This window comes from Leucoraja erinacea, chromosome 14, assembly GCF_028641065.1.
Source record: "Leucoraja erinacea ecotype New England chromosome 14, Leri_hhj_1, whole genome shotgun sequence".
Classification (NCBI taxonomy): Eukaryota; Metazoa; Chordata; class Chondrichthyes; order Rajiformes; family Rajidae; genus Leucoraja; species Leucoraja erinaceus.
Window position 1 is genome coordinate 45,155,875 of NC_073390.1, and position 19,600 is coordinate 45,175,474.

At 44.9% G+C, this 19,600-nt stretch overlaps 1 protein-coding gene across 1 annotated transcript in view; it reads left to right on the forward strand.

Moving 5' to 3' along the window:
* The window catches only part of LOC129703164 (WD repeat-containing protein 49-like), a 31,400-nt gene that overhangs the window by 8,699 nt on the left and 3,101 nt on the right, over nucleotides 1-19,600 (forward strand). Inside the window, exons 7-16 of the mRNA XM_055645331.1 lie at nucleotides 774-1,007; nucleotides 3,106-3,270; nucleotides 4,619-4,734; nucleotides 6,857-6,987; nucleotides 8,314-8,562; nucleotides 10,448-10,600; nucleotides 12,136-12,323; nucleotides 13,710-13,907; nucleotides 15,000-15,163; nucleotides 16,958-17,067. Coding sequence (XP_055501306.1) covers nucleotides 774-1,007; nucleotides 3,106-3,270; nucleotides 4,619-4,734; nucleotides 6,857-6,987; nucleotides 8,314-8,562; nucleotides 10,448-10,600; nucleotides 12,136-12,323; nucleotides 13,710-13,907; nucleotides 15,000-15,163; nucleotides 16,958-17,067 — 1,708 coding nt within the window. The remainder of the gene's footprint in view (nucleotides 1-773; nucleotides 1,008-3,105; nucleotides 3,271-4,618; nucleotides 4,735-6,856; nucleotides 6,988-8,313; nucleotides 8,563-10,447; nucleotides 10,601-12,135; nucleotides 12,324-13,709; nucleotides 13,908-14,999; nucleotides 15,164-16,957; nucleotides 17,068-19,600) is intronic.

Genomic DNA, 19,600 nt, shown 5'->3' on the forward strand with positions numbered 1-19,600 from the left:
ACAGGGAGAACGTGCAAACTCCGTACAGATATCACCTGTAGTCAGGATCGAACCCGGGTCTCTGATGCTGTAAGGAAGCAACTCTGCCGCTGCGCCGCTGCGCTGCTCTTAAGCTAAGGTTGCGATTGATTTGAGGTCTCTGAATTTCAAGTCAAGTCAATGTTATTTCTATAGCATATTTAAAAGCACCTCTCGTTGACCAAAGTGCTGTACATTAGTGCCGGTACTAACGTGCTTCATACAGTGGTACATAGATCAATGATACATACATACATACAGCGCTCCCTCAGAGGACCTCAAGAAACACTTGTGAGTAGAAATAAGTTTTAAGTCTTAAAAGAGTTGATGGAGAAGGCAGTTCTGATGGGAAGAGGGATGCTGTTCCATAGTCTATTTGAAGTGAGAATTAGCGTGGCAAAAGTGTGTGCCACTCTCTATATTCATACAATTTATGTTTAACCATTAGACATGGTGGCAAGGCAGAACAGTTGCGGCCTCACAGCGCCAGAGACCCGGGTTCGATCCCGTGCTCCGGTTTCCTCCCACACTCCAAAGACGTACAGCTGTGCAGGTTAATTGGCTTTGGTATCATTGTAAATTGTCCCAAGTGCGTGTTGGATAGTATTAGTGAGCGATGATCGCTGGTCGACACAAACTCGATGGGGCGAAGGGCCTGTTTCCGTGCTGTATCTCTGAGCTAAACATAAGATGAAAATTAAACATCGTTATCAATGTTATGCCACATTTAGAATAATCATTTTAAACCGTTGCAGATTTTACGAATTTGGGACATGCACCATCAGCTTTGTGTCCAGCGACTTGCTGGGATTTTTCCAAAGCCTCTGGAATTCCAAACAATTCTGTATTTCAATGAACTTCTGGGTCACCTGTTCACCACTTTCAACAGCCAGTTGACCTTGTTGGAAATGAAACAAGAAGTTGGCAATTGCCTAACGAGTCATGAGAAACCGGTTACCTGTGTACTTTATAATTCTCACTTCAAGCAGGTGAGTGAAAATATAGGATAGCACAAGATTATTTGGATAGACTCAAAGTCACGGTGGCGCAGCGGTAGAGTTGCTGCCTTACAGCGAACGCAGCGCCGGAGACCCGGGTTCGATCCTGATTACGGGTACTGTCTGTGCGGAGTTTGTACGTTCTCCCCGTGACCTACGTGGGTTTTCTCCGAGATCTTCAGTTTCCTCCCGCACTCCAAAGATTTGTAGATTAATTGGCCTGGTAAATGTAAAAATTATCCCAAGTGGGTGTAGGATGGTGTTAATGTGCGGGGATCGCTGGTTGGCGCGGACCCGGTGGGCCGAAGGTCCTGTTTCCGTGCTGTATCTCTAAACTGTATCTCTAAACTAAATTAAAGTGCTGGAGTAACGGGCATGAGGGTCCGGCAGTATGTTTTTAGTTTAACCACTTCATGATTTAGTTTAGTTGGGCCTTCAGCCTTCCGAGTCTGCACCGACCAGCAATAACACTATCCTACACACACTAGGGGCAATTTTTTCATTTATACCAAGCCGATTAACCTACAAACCTGTACGTTTTGGGTGGAAACTGAATTTTTAAGAGAAAACCCATACAGGTCATGGGAAGAACATAAAACTCCGAACACACAACCACCCGCACCCAGGATCGAACCTGGGTCTCTGGCACTGTAAGCGCAGCAACTCTACCACTGCGCCACCATGCCACCAGCGAGTAGGAAGGAACTGCAGATGCTTGTTTACACCGGAGATAAGCACAAAATGCTGGAGTAACTCAGCAGGTCAGGCAGCGTCTCTGGAGAGACGGAATGGGTGACGTCTCGGGTCGAGACCCTTCTCCAGACTGATTATAGGGGTGGGGAGGGGGGGGGGACTGGAAGCAAGAAAAGACCAGGAGAAATCAGAGCTAGCAACAAATGACCTCAGGCAGGATGGTTCCATGATAGATCAATTGTTTGCTAGGAACACAAGAGGGATGCATCGTCCCTTCATTGTAGCCAATTTGTCTTCTCGCATCCAAACACATACAGTTAAAAATAAAGACTCAACAGACAGCATCCTCCTGTTTGTTCCAAGTGTGTAGGATAGAACTGGAGTATATAAACATAGAAAGCATAGAAAATAGGTGCAGGAGTAGGCCATTCGGCCCTTCGAGCCTTCACCGCCATTCAATATGATCATGGCTGATCATCCAACTCAGTATCCTGTACCTGCCTTCTCTCCATACCCCCTGATCCCTTTAGCCACAAGGGCCACATCTAACTCCCTCTTAAATATAGCCAATGAACTGGCTTCAACTACCTTCTGTGGCAGAGAATTCCAGAGATTCACCACTCTCCGTGTGAAAAATGTTTTCCTCATCTCGGTCCTAAAAGGTTTCCCCCTTATCCTTAAACTGTGACCCCTTGTTCACAGTTTAAGGATAAGGGGGAAACCTTTTAGGACCGAGATGAGGAAAACATTTTTCGCACGGAGATGTGCAATTGTCGGTGCCATTAATCTGAACACAATACAGTGAAAAGCTTTAGTTGCATGCGAACCAGTCAACGGAAAGACAAAACATGATCACATATAGATACACGATAAGGGAATAACGTTTAGTGCAAGGTAAAGCCAGGAAATCCGATCAAGGATAGTCCAAGGGTCACCAATGAGGTAGATAGTAGTTCAGGACTACTCTCTGGTTGTGGTAGGATGATTCAGTTGTCTGATAACAGCTGGGAAGAAACTCTTTACCTCTTTAACTGTTATCGTTCACAATCCTTTTGCAGTCAGCAGCTTTTTAAAATGCACTTTGGCATTCGCTGGAAGAGCACTTTCTAATTTACCTTGCTTTACCTCGTTTATAATTTTTAACTGAGAGGTAATTTTTAACTAATATAATTTTTAATATCTTCAAGAAGGAACTGCAGATGCTGGAAAATCGAAGGTAGACAAAAATGCTGGAGAAACTCAGCGGGTGCGACAGACGTCTGAGGAAGGGTTTCGGCCCGATACGTTGCCTAATTTCTTCGCTCCATAGATGCTAATTTTTAATATCCTTCACTTGCAAGTTCATCCTTGGTGGTTTAATTAAATACGCATTGTGAATATTGTTCTTTCTTTGCAGGTGATCAGCTCGGACGTTGGATCGACAGTAATTATCTGGATGATAGAAACTGGTCAAAAACTAAAACAATTTACCAGGTGTCACGGCAATTCTGAGATCACAACGATGGCCCTGAACGACACTGAAACGAGATTATTCACTGCAAGTGTTGACGGAACAGTGAAGGTGAGTATTGCCCTGTATACCTCCTGGAGCAGCACGGTAATGCAGTGCCATTGATGGGATTGTTTTCTCCTGAAAGCCGAGGGTTGTGACGAGACCTGACTGAAGTACGTAACTTTATTGATACAGTCAACAATCAGAACCTTTTTCCCCCATTGTGGGAACATCAAATACACAGTGGGTGGTGCAGCGGTAGCGTTCCTCCTTCACGGCGCCAGAGACCCAGGTTCGATCCAGACTACAGGTGCTGTCTGTACACAGTTTGCATGTTCTCCCCATGCTTGGGTTTTCACCGGGTGCTGCGGTCTATCCTACACTCCAAAGACGTGCAGGTGTGTAGGTTAATTGGCTCCGGTAAAGATTGTACATTGTCCCTAGTGTGTAGAATAGGGCTGGTGTACGGGGATTGTCAAAGTCAAAGTAGCCTTTATTGTCATTCAGACCTGCGGTCTGAACGAAATTTTGTTGCCTTGCAGTCATACATACAGTACAAAATGACAGAAACACACAATAAACACAAATTAACATCCACCACAGTGAGTTCACCAGGCACCTCCTCACTGTGATGGAAGGCAAAAGTCTTAAGTCATTTTAAGATTTTAAGATTGCTGGTCGGCATGGACTTGATGGGCCGAAGGGCCCGTTTCCGCGCTGTGTCTCCGAACTAAACTAATCTAAACTTTGCCTCGCTCACCTTAAAGCTGTACAATCTTGTTTAGTTTAGTTTGGAGATACAGAGTGGAAACAGGCCCTTCATCCCACCAAGCCCATGTCAATCAACGATCACCCATACACCTGTTCGACCCTGCACACCAGGGAGAATTTACAGAGGTAATTTAACCCACAAACCTGCACATCTGTAGAATGTGGGAGGAAACTGGAGCACCCAGAGAAAACCCACGCGGCCACAGGGAGAATGTAACACTGTACCGACAGCACCCATAGACTGGATCGAACCCGGGTCTCCGGCACTGCAAGGATTGACTCTACCGCTGCGCCACTGTGTATTTGATATTTCCGCTCTGGGAGAAAGGTTCTGTTGTCGACCCTATCTATCTATATGCTTCCATAATTTTATGTACTTCCGGCAACCTCCGGCATTCTAGAGAAAACAATCCATGTCTGTCTAAACTTTCCCTGTTGCTAATGTCCCCCTAATCTGGGCATCATTCTAGTTAACTCCCTCTGCACCCGATCCAAAGTCTCCATATCTTTTCTGTAAATTCAATTGGACCATCGAAGCCAAAGTAATTTCACAAAAGAGCACCTTTGTTACATTTCAAAGCATCAGGTAATAAGTCCACATCATGCAATTTATTTAACTCATTCAAGTTATATTTCTTTATTGCAGATTTGGGATTTCAATGGGCATTGTCATCATAAACTGAATGCAGGAATGGACCAGGCAGCTGAGATCTCTCAGATCTTGATACTAAAAAGGAGTATATTGATACTTGGCTGGGAAAGGTAGTTATAGTATGTATATAATTTTGTATTATTAGATATAACGCTGTCATCAAACAGAATTTAGGGGTAATATGATAACTTTTTACTATTATGTAGATGAGCTTCCAGTGGAAGTGGTAGGCAGGTTATTATATCATATAAATATATATTGGATATATATATGATAGGGATATAGGGTTATATATGAGTGCAGGCAGGTGGGACTATATATATATATTGATATTATTATATTATTACCATTAGATTATATATATAATATAATTATATTATTATAAGATTATATATATATTTATATGTATATATCTATTATTATATATATTATTATATGTATTATTAGATATATATATATTATATATATATTAACATCTCTCTGCCTCTACCCCTTTGTGTGTGTAATATCTCTTTTATATATTATATACTATATACATAAATATATCACATATTTTATATATATATCTATTAATATATATATATATAATAATATATATATATATATAAAATCTAATATGACAGTATAATAAAATAAATATATATATATAAAATCATAATCATACTTTATAATATAATAATAATATAATGATATCAATATATATATAATCTAATAATACTATAATATAATAATAATATATTTGGGCAGTGGGCAGGTGCTATGGACCTGCACGGGAAGGTAGACGCTCGTCACCCTGGGAAGGCAGTCCATCTCGGAGAAGGAAAACTCTGATTTAAAACCTCCGCTGCCTTGTGGCCATATCCAGTCATGAAAAAGGCTCCAGGAGTAAACCTTAAGAAAATCCGGAGTCGGGGCCCCTAAGGTAGTTTGTCGTTGTCTACATCCTCGCTCTGGCAACTCCTGCGAAGGCAACTGTAACGGTCCTGCTGTTCCTTTGGATCGATCAGTGACGTGGAGGGTGGGGGTGGTGCTGCATGGGCAACAGCCTGTCCTCCATATGACATCGCCCAAGCTTGTATCCGACCAGGATACATCATCCATGGTCAGTCATGACCGAGAGGGACCTACTAATAATATATATTATGTATCTTTAATGATTGTTAGTGATCAACCTGCTTTCTCTGCCTTTTGATGGTCTTTATGTTGTTTAGGTTTATCATTGTCACAGGTAATGTAAACACTTTCTTATGCGTGCTATCCAATCAAATCAGATAGCGTCTGAAGAAGTGTCTTGACTCGAAACGTCACCCATTCCTTCTCTCCAGAGATGCTGCCTGTCCCACTGAGTTACTCCAGCATTTTGGTCTACCTTCAGATAATACTATAGATAGACACAAAGTGCTGGAGTAACTCAGCGGGTCAAACAGCGTCTTCGGAGAAAATGAATGGGTGACATTTCAGGTCGGAACTCTTCAAATACAATCAAGGCAAACTCAAGTACAATAGATTGAGCAAGGGGGAAGATACTGAGTGCAGAATATTGTTCTCAGTTCTCAGTCTTGTTGTAGAGCACCAGTTCTATAGAGAAAGGCCAATGTTCGCAATGGGGTAGAGGTGAATCGGACAGCACCCTAGCTTATGGCATTAGGGTTTATGATCATAAGTGATAGGAAAAGAATTAGGCCATTTGGCCCATCAAGTCTACTCCGCCATTCAATCAGGGCTGATCTACCTCTCCCTCCTAACCCCATTCTCCTGCCTTCTGGGCCTCATATCTGAGGACGGATGTGCTGGCTCTGGAGAAGGTCCAGAGGAGGTTTAGAATGATCCCAGGAATGAGTCGGTTAACATATGACGAACGTTTGACGCCATTGGGCCTGTACATGCTGGAGTTTAGGAGGATGAGGGATTATCTCATTGAAAGATAGAGTAGATTTGGAGAGAATGTTTACACTCGTGGGAGAGTCTAGGACCAAAGGTCACAGCCTCAGAATTAATGGACTTCCTTTGGGACGTAAATGAGGAGGAATTTATTTAGACAGAGGGTCTCCCCATAAACTCTGACACCCTTGACATGGAAGGACCGTTCAGAAACCTGACAGACATCTTTAAAGTTTAAATGCTGTTGTGACAAAGATATTCTGCGATTGTTGAAACTAGCTCATTCTCAAGCCATAGTTGCTAACTTTGAAATTTGTAGATTTGTTCCATTTTAATATTTTTCTCTTCCAGTAAGATTACTGTATTCCGAATGGACACCCTGACTGAGTTACTAGTCCAGCCTTCAAAATGGAAGGGCAAGGCACAACATCACAATGATATCCTTTGTGCAGCGTTTTTACCACCGCAAACACTGGCCACAGGTTTACTGTTTCATTATAGTCTTCCTATAGAGGCAGTGATGATCTTTTAACTCTTCGAACGGGTGGCATGGTGGCGCAGCGGTAGAGTTGCTGCTCTACAGCGCTTGCAGCGCCGGAGGCCCGAGTTCGATCCTGACTACGGGTGCTGTCTGGATGGAGTTTGTACGTTCTCCCCGTGACCGCGTGGGTTTTCTCCGAGATCTTCTGTTTCCTCCCGCACTCCAAAGACATACAGGTAGGTAGGTTCATTGCTTACACAAAAAAGCTGGAGAAACTCAGCGGGTGCAGCAGCATCTATGGAGCGAAGGAAATAGGCAACGTTTCGGGCCGAAACCCTTCTTCAGACTGATCGGGGGCGGGGGGGGGTGGGGACAAGAAAGGGAAAAGGAGGAGTAGCCAGAAGGCTGGGGGGGGATGGGAGGGACGCAGGGGAGCTGAGGAAGGGGGAGGACAGCAAGGACTAACAAAATTGGGAGAATTCGATGTTCATGCCCCCGGGGTGCAGACTCCCCAAACGGAATATGAGGTGCTGTTCCTCCAATTTCCGGTGCTGCTCGCTGTGGCCATGGAGGAGACCCAGAACAGAGAGGTCGGAGACGGAGTGGGAGGGGGAGTTGAAGTGCTGAGCCACCATGAACCAGGTTCATTGGCTTGGTGTATGTGTAAATTGTCCTTAGTATGTGTAGGATAGTGTTAGTGTGCGAGGATCGCTGGTCGGCGTGGACTCGGTGGGCCGAAGGGCCTGTTTCACCGCTGTATCTCTAAACTAAACTAATGTGGGCCACAAATCAAATTAACTTTGCCAATGATGACAGTGGCTATTTGAATCAAATCTGCAAAATTAATGTGCATTTGTCATTACTATTTACCATAACTTTCAAGACATATTTAATTTTCGTTTAGAAATACAGCGCGGAAACGGGCCCTTCGGCCCACCGGGTCTGCACTGACCAGCGATCCCCGCACACTAACACCATCATACACTTGGGACAATTGGTACATTTATACCAAGCCAATTAACCTACAATCCTGTACGTCTTTGGAGTGCGGGAGGAAACCGAAGTTCTTGGAGAAAACCCATGCAGGTCACGGGGAGAACGTACAGAGTCCGTACAGACAGCATCCGCTGTCAGATCGAACCCGGGTCTCCGGCGCAGTGAGGCAGCAACTCTACCGCTGCGCCACCGTGCCGCCCCTATTGGTTGTGGAAATGTTATTTTCTCTGGTGTCTTGGTCGGCATGGGCAAGTTGGACCGAAGGGCCTGCTTCCATGCTGTATGACTCTGTGACTCTACAAATAGCAATAACTGAATGTGATCTCCACAGGCAGCTACGATGGAGAGATCGTAATATGGAATAATAATTCTGAAAACGCATCGAGTAGATTTCATCCATGTCTCAATCAAACATTGCAGCTCAGATCAGGTAAACTTAGTGCCTACTATATAATTTTTCTTGTATCTTGTAGGTCCATAACTTCTAGGACAGAATTAGGCCATCAAGTCCACTTCTCCATTCAATCATGGCTGATCTATCTTTCCCTCTTAAACCTCATTTTCCTGCCTTCTCCCCATAACACCTGACACCTATACGAATGAAAAATCTGTCAATCTCCACCTTAAAAAAATCGAATGACCTTGCATCCACAGCAATGAATTCCGCAGATTCAACAGTTTTTGCTTTTCATTAGTTGATCAAACTATTGATCTCACTTGAAAGAGTGATCCATTTTATTTCACAGATGAAAATGGAGAAAGAATGTTGTGTTCTCGCAATAGCTTGTCCACTACTTCTTCTTCTTGTTTATGGCGTGCACAGCCTAAAGTTGTAGGACAACTTGTTCTATTTGATCTTATTTGATTGTGCACGCCGGGTTGATCACATTCGTTGAAACTGGGCGGACCACGCGATGGTTGCAATCTCCCACCCCAGCTTGTCCACTAAATCAGTGGTGGACCAAAGTTTGTGTCAACCTGAACCTACTAACCTAAACTACCCCAGGGTTTTACCACTTTTCATATGAATCCTCCACACTTTAGCAACATTGGTATTAATAGCATTACAGAACATGGAACAATATAACACAGGAACAGGCCTTTCGGCCCGCAGTGTCTGTGTCGAACATGATGCCAAGTTAAACTAATCTCTGCCTGCATGTGATCCATATCCCTCCATTCCCTGCATATCCAGGTGTCCATCTGAAAGCCTCTTAAACACCACTCCCGTATCTACCTCCACCACCACCCCTGGCAGCGCGTTCCAGGCACCCAAAGTCTTCTTCTTTAAAAAAACCTATAACCTGGTCTCAACCTTCAAATTATATATTTCTACATTAAAGACAAATAATTTAACTTGAGTATTTTTTTCAACGTCTGTCTGTTACACTATGTACTAAGTATAGGAGCCATTTATGTTTAGGCTAGCCACCGTTGGCATATTATATTATTTTGTCTAGATATATCTTGCAGTATTATTTTGGACACTTGGGGGCCGTCATTAGATGCACAGAGGGGTGTATATATATATATACGGGCATAGTGGACAGGGAGGGGCAGACCAGACATAGGGGTGGAGAGCATACAGATCTCACCAGACCGGGGGGGACAGCCAGCTACAACTTGTATGCAGAATAAGAAATAGCTGGTACGTTCATCTCTTTGTTTGTACGACTACTTCAATAAAGAACCAGTGAAACCGGAAATAACTACCGGAAAACCTTTTCTATTTGGTCTGCGTAGGATCACTCCTACTTCCCTGTGTAGTCATGGCAACGAAAAGTTGGACACTGGAAGAGTCAGAAATTTGCCATTGCACTAAGGTTTTGCCTGTTGTACGGTTTGACGGACTTGGACTGTTTTAATCTGGAACATCGGAGGTTGTGGGGAGGAGACCTGAGAGAAGTATATCAAATATAGGAGCTACAGATAGGGTAGAATCTTTCTGCAGGAATAAAAATATTAAATCGTAGGGGGGCAGAGGTTTAAGGTGAGAGGGGCAAAGTTTAAAGAGGGGGGGGGGGGGGGGGGGGGTGGTGTGGGGGCAAGTTCTTTTTCACAGAGAGACTCACAGTAAGTTGCTGTGGGAGTAGTGGTTCGATCGCTCGTGTGTCAGGCCACGTATAGCTTCTGTCGTCGTCTAACACGTTGACAGAATTGGTTGCCCAACGCGTCACAGAATGCATCGTGTCGTTGTTTCCGGGGATCGCCACAAGGAGGCTTCTGTCACGATCCCCGGAGTAGTGGTGGAGGCAGATATAACAGTGGCATTGAAGGGAGTTTCAGATGGGCACGTGGATATGCAGGGAATGGAGGGATATGGTTGATGTTCAGGCAGATGAGAGTAGGTCTTGGCATCACGCTTGACACTGACATTTTGGGCCGAAGGGGCTGTTCCTGTAGGGGTTGTTCTATGTTCTATGTTAGTAAATGGGATCACTGCTTTCCTTATTTATATATTGCAGGCGATCAACAGCAAGATAGTCAAACACAAGGAAATGTTTCCACAGGTTCAAGTGGATCGCCATTGTTTAGCGCTGACGATGAAGATAATAAATATAGCTACGTGATTACCAGGATGTTCTTTTTAGAGAACAGAAGGAACACTTTGACAACGGGTGAGAAAGGACTTTTGTGATGTAACTAGTAGCATGTTTGTACATCGTTTATTGCTTATGATCAATACATATATCAATTTGGATGCCACGGTGGTGCAGCGGTAGAGCTGCTGCCTTACAGCGCCAGAGACCCGGGTTCGACCCTGACTACGGGTGCTTGTCTGTTCTCCCTGTGACCGTGTGGGTTTTCCCCAGGCGCCCTGGTTTCCTCCCACACTCCAAAAGATGTGCAGGTTTCTAGGTTAATTGGCTTTGGTAAGTTGTAAAAATCGTCCCTGGTGAGTAAGATAGTGTTAGTGTACTGGTCGGCGCGGACTCGGTGGGACGAAGGGCCTTTTTCCGTGCTGTATCTCTAAATTCTAAAATCTGAACACACTGGATTAATTTTGCGCTTTTAAGGGAAAATATTATAACTACAAGTTTATGTAATGGAAAGTCAAATTTATTTAAGGGAACAGTTTCTCATTAAATGCTTCAAAAATTGCATAACACTGAATATTGTGTGAAAATCTTTCATTTCTAGGCTCTGTTCAGGGTTTCGGCCTGAAGGATAATTTAAAAAATAATTCATTAAAAAAAAATAATAATTTGGCCTTTGTTGGCTAGCGAAGATGTTATCCCCACAGGAACAATGTGGAGAACTGTGGAACTGGTAAAATGATTGGGGAGGTGGAAGGGGACAAAGTGAGAGGTGGAGGGGGAGAGGGGAGGTGAAGGGAATATGAGATGAAGTTCCTTATAATTCATGAATTCAATGTTCACACCGCTGGAGAGCAAGAGGCCAAGTCAATGCATCATTTTAAGGCAGAGATGGATAGATTGTTGATTAGTGCGGGTGTCAGGGGTTATAGGGAGAAAGCAGGAGAATAGGGTTAGGAGGGAGAGCTAGATCTGCCATAAGTAGACACAAAATGCTGGAGTAACTCAGCGGGCGAGGCAGCATCTATGGAGAGAAGGATGTTTTGGGTCGAGACCCTTCTTCAGACATACGGATAGATAGGCATATGGAGATAGATCAGCCATAATTGAATGGCATGGTCGACTTGAAGGGCCGAGTGGCCTAATCCTTCTCCTATCATTTATGAACTAATGAATTTGCCTGTGGCCTCACTCTGGCAGTGGAGGAAGCCCAGGATTGAAAGGTTAGTGTGGGAAGGGGAGGTGAAATGGTTGGCAACCAGGAGATGCTGTCGGCCTAGGCAGACCGAACGTAAGTGTTCCACCTTTCTCCCCATAGTTTCTCTTGCGATCACACCTTCCCAAGCCAACCATGGACCTACCAGGCTGTGTCCTACCTGCAGGTCACTTGTGGCTGGCCCTGATTGATCAAGGTCTTTTTCTCGCCTCCAGTTCTTCACCATTCCCTCCCCCCCCACCCCCTCCCCATCCCCTACTTTCAATCTGAAGAAGGGTCCCGCCTCCGAAAAGTCACCGAACCGTTGTCTCCAGAGACGTTGCTTTGATGCCCGACCTGCTGAGTTCCTCCAGCACTTGGTGTCACCCGTAACTCTAGATTTAGTTTTTTACATTTTCAGGCGGTGCTAACCTCGTGACCTGCGGTGCGTCTGGAGTTGTCCGGTTCTGGAACTCATTTAAATGCCAGCTCCTGTCTGAGTTTGACGCACACGCTGATGCATTGTCCATCGTGATGGCGGTCGACAAGAAGAATAGCTTCCTTATCACGGGAGACGTGAACGGCTGCATTAAGATTTGGAATATCGAGGTAAAGCCAAAGTCAAATTTATTCGTCGCATGCACCTGAAGGTGCAGTGAAATGAATTTGCCAGCAGCGATACACTCAAAAAAGAACACACAGTACACAATAGAATTTAACACATACATCCACCACAGCATTCTGTGGTGGAAGGCAACAAAGTTCAGTCAGTCCTCCTCCTTTGTTCACCCGTGGTCGGGGCCATAAACCCCCCGTAGTCATCGCTATGGACGGCGTACAGACCCTCTCGTTGGGATGATCCAAACTCCGACGTCGGGACGGTTGAACACACTCTGCGGCTTGGAATGTCCGAATCCGCACTTTCCTAGCAGAGACCACTGCTTCAGGATGTTGTAGGCTACAGGCCGGCGGTCAGAGCTCTTCTCCGGCGATCCCCGGCAAGGGATCCCACCACGCCCGCGGAAAGAATTATCACCTGCTTCAGTTTACGTGCAAGGTTTTTATTCTGCCATTATCAGTTTTGATCGTAATCTTAATTGAATTGAATACATTTATTGGCCAAGTATGTACACATACAAGGAATTTGCCTTGGTGCTCCGCTCGCAAGTAACAACACGACATACAGTAACAATTAAGAATGACACATAAAATATTAAACATTAATAATAAAATTATTATTTTGGGGTTGAATGCTAACTCCGTCAGATCACAATCACCTTTAGCTAGTATTTCTGTAGAAAATACCCCCCTATGACTTCTTCATTATATGATGAGGGGAAACGAAGCAATAGGAACAGAATTAGGCCATTCAGCCCATCAAGTCTACTCCACCATTCAATCATGGCTGAACTTTATCTATGTTATTTGTTAATGATCTTCCGTTTCACCAGAAGAAGTTGATGAAATGTTATTTTCCCTCCAGTTTGCAAGGAGATTAGCAAGGTTACACTCGGATAACATTCTCGGGCGGCAGAGTGGCGCAGCGGGTGGAGCTGCTGCCTCTCGGTGCCAGAGCCCCAGGATCAACCCTGACCTTGGGTGCTGTCTGTTGCGTGGAGTTTGCACGTTCACCCCGTGGCCCAGTGTGTTTCCTCCAGAGGCAAAGAGGTGTGGGTTTGTAGGTTAATTGGCCTCTGAAAATTGCCCCGAATTGGACTAGTGTAGATGGGGCATCTTGGTCCGCATGGGCAAGTTGGGCCGAAGGGTGTGTTTTCATGCTCTGTTGCCTGCCTCTCCATGAATGTGCAGGGAGTGGATACAAAAGTGGGACAATATAGTAGTGTGAATCAGGGATCGATGGTCGGCGTGGACTCAGTGAGTCAAAGGGCCTGTTTCCACGCTCCAAAAATCAAAGAATATAAAACAACCGTTATCCCTTTACTCCTGCTGAAAGGAATGACGCTGCATGTTCTGTTTCTGTTTGTTTCTGACCAGGACTACTGCCTGAATTACAGTGATGTCGTCATGACACAACTCCCACCAATGGTGGCTGCAATACAACCTCATTCAGATTGTGTAAACCACCTTGAAACGTGTACACAAGACGGCCAATTGCTCATTCTCTCTGCGGCAGCCGACTGCAGTCTCGTTCTCAGTTACATTTCTGGATCAATAATTGGTGTATTTGGACAGGTACAAATGATTTCTTCCTTAATTCAATGCTCAGGTTAACTCTGTGCATCTACCCGATCTATTCCTCTGATGATTTTGTACGTACCCCTATAAGATCACGCACACCTCCAGATTCAGGGGCAGTTTCTTCCCAGCTGGTGTCAGGCAACTGACCCATCCGATCACCCCCTGGTGGGCAGTCCTGAACTACTATCTTCCTCATTGGAGACCCTCGGCCTATCTTTGATCAGACTTTACAGGCGTTATTCACAGTATTCCCTTTATCCTGTATCTACACGTGGGAGACGGCTTGATTGTAATCATGTATAGTCTTTCCTAGCATTCATAGCAAAAGGATTTGAGTATAGGAGCAGGGAGGTTCTACTGCAGTTGTACAAGGTCTTGGTGAGACCACACCTGGAGTATTGCGTACAGTTTTGGTCTCCAAATCTGAGGAAGGACATTATTGCCATAGAGGGAGTGCAGAGAAGGTTCACCAGACCGATTCCTGGGATGTCAGGACTGTCTTCTGAAGAAAGACTGGATAGACTTGGTTTATACTCTCTAGAATTTAGGAGATTGAGAGGGGATCTTATAGAAACTTACAAAATTCTTAAGGGGTTGGACAGGCTAGATGCAGGAAGATTGTTCCCGATGTTGGGGAAGTGCAGAACAAGGGGTCACAGCTTAAGGATAGAGGGGAAATCCTTTAGGACCGAGATGAGAAAAACATTTTTCACACAGAGAGTGGTGAATCTCTGGAACTCTCTGCCACAGAAGGTAGTTGAGGCCAGTTCATTGGCTATATTTAAGAGGGAGTTAGATGTGGCCCTTGTGGCTAAGGGGGGATCAGAGGGTATGGAGAGAAAGCAGGTACGGGATACTGAGTTGGATGATCAGCCATGATCATATTGAATGGCGGTGCAGGCTTGAAGGGCCGAATGGCCTGCTCCTGCACCTATTTTCTATGTTTCTATGTTTCCGCTGACTGGTTGGGCAGGCAACAAAAGCTTTTCACTGTACCTCAGTACACGTGACAATAAACTAAACTAAATTTGATCTTATTCACACTGAATGTTGAGTAACACGTCTAATTTGACGCTTTGACTTCAGGATGAACATTGGCGGATTGGTAAATGTTCGCCGCCCCCCGTGATAAAGTTGCCCCCCAAAGAAGAGAAGACCCCCAATCAGAAACCCAAGAGAAGTAAAGTGTGTCCATCAGTGACCATAGACGATGCCTCTCTTATGGAGGAGGATATTGATTCAAACAGCAGGTGAGTTCATTATAACACAATACTGGTGGGAGAAGAACATGTTGCTGACAAAGTAATTTATTTAATAGATCATTGGAGTAAAATTAGGACATTCGGCCCATCAAGTTTACTCCATTTAATCATGGCTGATCTATCTCTCCCTCCTAACCCCATTCTCCTGCCTGCTCCTCATAACCTCTGGCACTCGTACTAATCAAGAATCTATCTATCTCTGCCTTAAATATATTCACTGTCTTTGCTATCACAGTATTCTATGGCAAATACTTCCACAGATTCACCACCCTCTGACTAAAGAAATTCCTCCTCATCTCCTTCCTAAAAGAACGTCCTTTTATTCTGAGGCTATGGCCTCTAGTCTTAGACTCTCCCACTAGTGGAAACATGTTCCCCACATCCACTCTATCCAAGTCTTACACCTTTCTGTAAGTTTCAATGAGGTCCCTCCTCATTCTTCTAAACTCCAGCGAGTAGAGGCCCAGTGCTGACAGATGCTCATCATATGTTAACCTACCCATTCCTGGGATCATTCTTGTAAACCTCCTCTGGACCCTCTCCAGAGCCAGCACACCCTTCCTCGGATATGGTACTTAGAATGTGGCCTTACCAGCGCCTTGTAGAGCCTCAGCATTACATCCCTGTTTTTGTGTTCAAGTCCTCTCGAAATAAATGCTAGCCATTGGGTTTAGGTTTGCTGAGAGGTACAGCTGGGAATCAGGCACTTCGGCCCATCGAGTCCACGCTGACCATTGATCGCTATTCGCACCAGTTCTATGTCTGTAGAATGGTCTCAACCAAAACAGCATCCACTCCTTCTCTCCAGGATCTTATAGAAACATATACAATTCTTAAAATAATTGGACAGGCTAGATGCAGGAAAAATTTTCCCCAATGTTGGGGGAGTCCAGAAGCAGGGGTCACAGTTTAAGAATAATGGGTAAGCCATTTAGGACTGAGATGAGGAAACATTTCTTCACCCAGAGAGTTGTGAATCTGTGGAATTCTCTGCCACAGGAGGCAGTGGAGGACAATTCACTGGACGTTTTCAAGAGGAGTTAGATAGAACTCTTAGGGCTTACGGAATGAAGGGATATGGGGAGAAGCAGGAACAGGGTACTGATTTTAGATGATCAGCCATGATAATATTGAATAGGGGTGCTGGCTCAAAGAGCAGAATGGCTTACCTTTCTATGTTTCTACGCTGCCTGAGCCGCTGAGTTACCCCAGCATTTTGTGTCCATCTTCTAAGTCATCCCATTTTCTTATCCACCACCGACATGGTTCACAAGATTAATTTCCGAGATGGCGGGAGTATTTTGGGGGGGTCCAGAACCAGGGGCCACAGTTTAAGAATAAGGGGTAAGCCATTTAGAACTGAGATGAGGAAACACTTTTTCACACAGAGAGTTGTGAGTGTGTGGAATTCTCTGCCTCAGAGGGCGGTGGAGGCCGGTTCTCTGGATACTTTCAAGAGAGAGCTAGATAGGGCTCTTGGAGATAGCGGAGTCAGTGGATATGGGGAGAAGGCAGGAACAGTGTACTGATTGGGGATGATCAGCCATGATCACATTGAATGGTGGTGCTGACTCGAAAGGCTGAATGGCCTACTCCTGCACCTATTGTCTGTTGCCTGTTGCCTGTTGTCTATTGTCTATTGTCTATTGAAAGACCACTGCCTCTCTTATTCCTGTTGTCACATGACCAAACCAAATGAAATGATCTAAAGTGTTTTGATGATTAAATAAGTAATTGTATTCTCAATCTGCTTCTTAGCTTTTAAGCAATTGTATTTTTCAGGGTGGATATATGGCAAACTACAGTATTGGGCAAAACATTTAGGGAAAGCAGAATCCAGAGAAGACCGAGACCTCAGCTCTGTACTTGGGAGAAAGTACAGAGCCCAATTGGTAAGGCCACTGTGTGGGCACCATCTTCCACTACCGTATCTTGCCTTATTAGAGCTGATCTGTCAGAATTTCGCTGAACCTTTTAAAAGATGAACTCAGATTCAGATTCAGATTCAATTTTAATTGTCATTGTCAGTGTACAGTACAGAGACAATGAAATGCATTTAGCATCTCCCTTGAAGAGCGACATAGCAAACGATTTGAATAAAAAAATAATAAGTGTCCGGGGGGGGGTGGTGATTGGCAGTCACCGAGGTACGTTGTTGAGTAGAGTGACAGCCGCCGGAAAGAAGCTGTTCCTCGACCTGCTGGTTCGGCAACGGAGAGACCTGTAGCGCCTCCCGGATGGTAGGAGGGTAAACAGTCCAGGGTTGGGGTGAGAGCAGTCCTTGGCGATGCTGAGCGCCCTCCGCAGACAGCGCTTGCTTTGGACAGACTCAATGGAGGGGAGCGTGGAACCGGTGATGCGTTGGGCAATTTTCACCACCCTCTGCAATGCCTTCCGGTCGGAGACAGAGCAGTTGCCATACCATACTGTGATGCAGTTGGTAAGGATGCTCTCGATGGTGCAGCGGTAGAAGTTCACCAGGATCTGAGGAGACAGATGGACCTTCTTCAGTCTCCTCAGGAAGAAGAGACGCTGGTGAGCCTTCTTGATCAGAGTAGAGGTATTGTGGGTCCAAGAGAGGTCATCGGAGATGTTGACTCCCAGGAACCTCACAATTCACAACCATAATAGTACAGGGAAGAGATGGAGGATCAGGTGTGATGTTGTCTGAACAGCAAGCCCATAACGTCAGCAAGCTGAAAGAGTTGGTTGAAGGTAGACACAAAGTGCTGGAGTAACTCAGCGGGCCAGGCGGCACCTCTGGAGAAAAAGGATAGGTGACGTTTCGGGTCGAGACCCAGAATGTCACCCATCTTTTCCCTCCATCGATGCTGACTGATCTGCTGAGTTACTCTAGAATTTTGCATCTATCTTTGGTATAAACCAGCATCTACTGAAAGAATTGGTTGTTCACCTTAGTTGAGCGAGTGGATTAATTATATCCTCATTAAGGGCGCTGCTGTAGTTCCAATAGTTTCAATAATCAATACTTTTTAAGTACCTCGGAGCCCATATCACCAGCAACCTAACTTCTCCCACACTTGTGCGCTGATCAAGAACGTGCATCAGCGTGTTTACTTCCTCTGGCATCTGAGAAGATTCAGAACATCCACAGTGATTCTACAGATCTAACTATGGAAAATATTCCGATGGGATGGATCTCAGCCAGGTGTATAAACTGGTCTGTCCTTGATCACCTCAAACTACATAGAGTGGTGAACTCGGCACAGTCCAGCACAGACTCCTCCCTTCCTAACATTCAGTCCATCTTCACAGTGCCGTGCATCAGGAAGGCCAAGAAGATACATTAAAGATCAGATGCCTAGACTTAAGATTAGCTTTCCTCCCCATTGTTATCAGAAGCCTCTTTCATACGCACCTCTGCCATATACTTATATTCTTAACTTCATTTGGTTAGTCCATTATTGTTCTTAAATACATTTTAGCACTACTTCAGATTATGACACCAAAAATTTGTATGTCATTGGGGCAGTATTAGACCATTCGGCCCATTGAGTCTACTCCGCCATTCAATCATGGCTGATCTATCTTTCCCCGTCAATCCCATTCTCCTGCCTTGTTCCCATAACCTTTGACACCATTAAAGATTGCGGTCAGAGATATGGGGAGAAGGCAGGAACGGGATACTGGTTGTGGATGATCAGCCGTGATCATATTGAATGGCGGTGCTGGCTTGAAGGGCCGAATGGCCTACTCCTGCACCTATTGCCTATTGTCTATTTTCTCTAATTTAGAATTTGTCAATCTCCGCTTTAAAAATACCCAATAACACGTCCTCCACAGCTGTCTGTGGCAATGGATTCCACTGATTCGCCACCCTCTTGTTAAATAAATCTCCATTCTAATGGTATGTCTCTACTCTGATGCTGTGGCTTCTGGTCCTGGACTTTCCCACTAATAGAAACATCCGCCCCACATCCACTCTATCCAGGCCTTTCACTATTCATTAAGTTTTAACGAGGTACCCCCTCATCCTTCTGAACTCCAGCGAGTGGAAACATAGAAACATAGAAATTAGGTGCAGGAGTAGGCCATTCGGCCCTTCAAGCCTGCACCGCCATTCAATATGATCATGGCTGATCATCCAACTCAGTATCCCGTCCCTGCCTTCTCTCCATACCCTCTGATCCCCTTGGCCACAAGGGCCACATCTAACTCCCTCTTAAATATAGCCAATGAACTGGCCTCAACTACCCTCTGTGGCAGAGAGTTCCAGAGATTCACCACTCTCTGTGTGAAAAAAGTTCTCCTCATCTCGGTTTTAAAGGATTTCCCCCTTATCCTTAAGCTGTGACCCCTTGTCCTGGACTTCCCCAACATCGGGAACAATCTTCCCAGTGCCGTCAAATGCTCATCTTATGTTATCCCCAGGATTATTCCTCTAAACATCCTCTGGACCCTCTC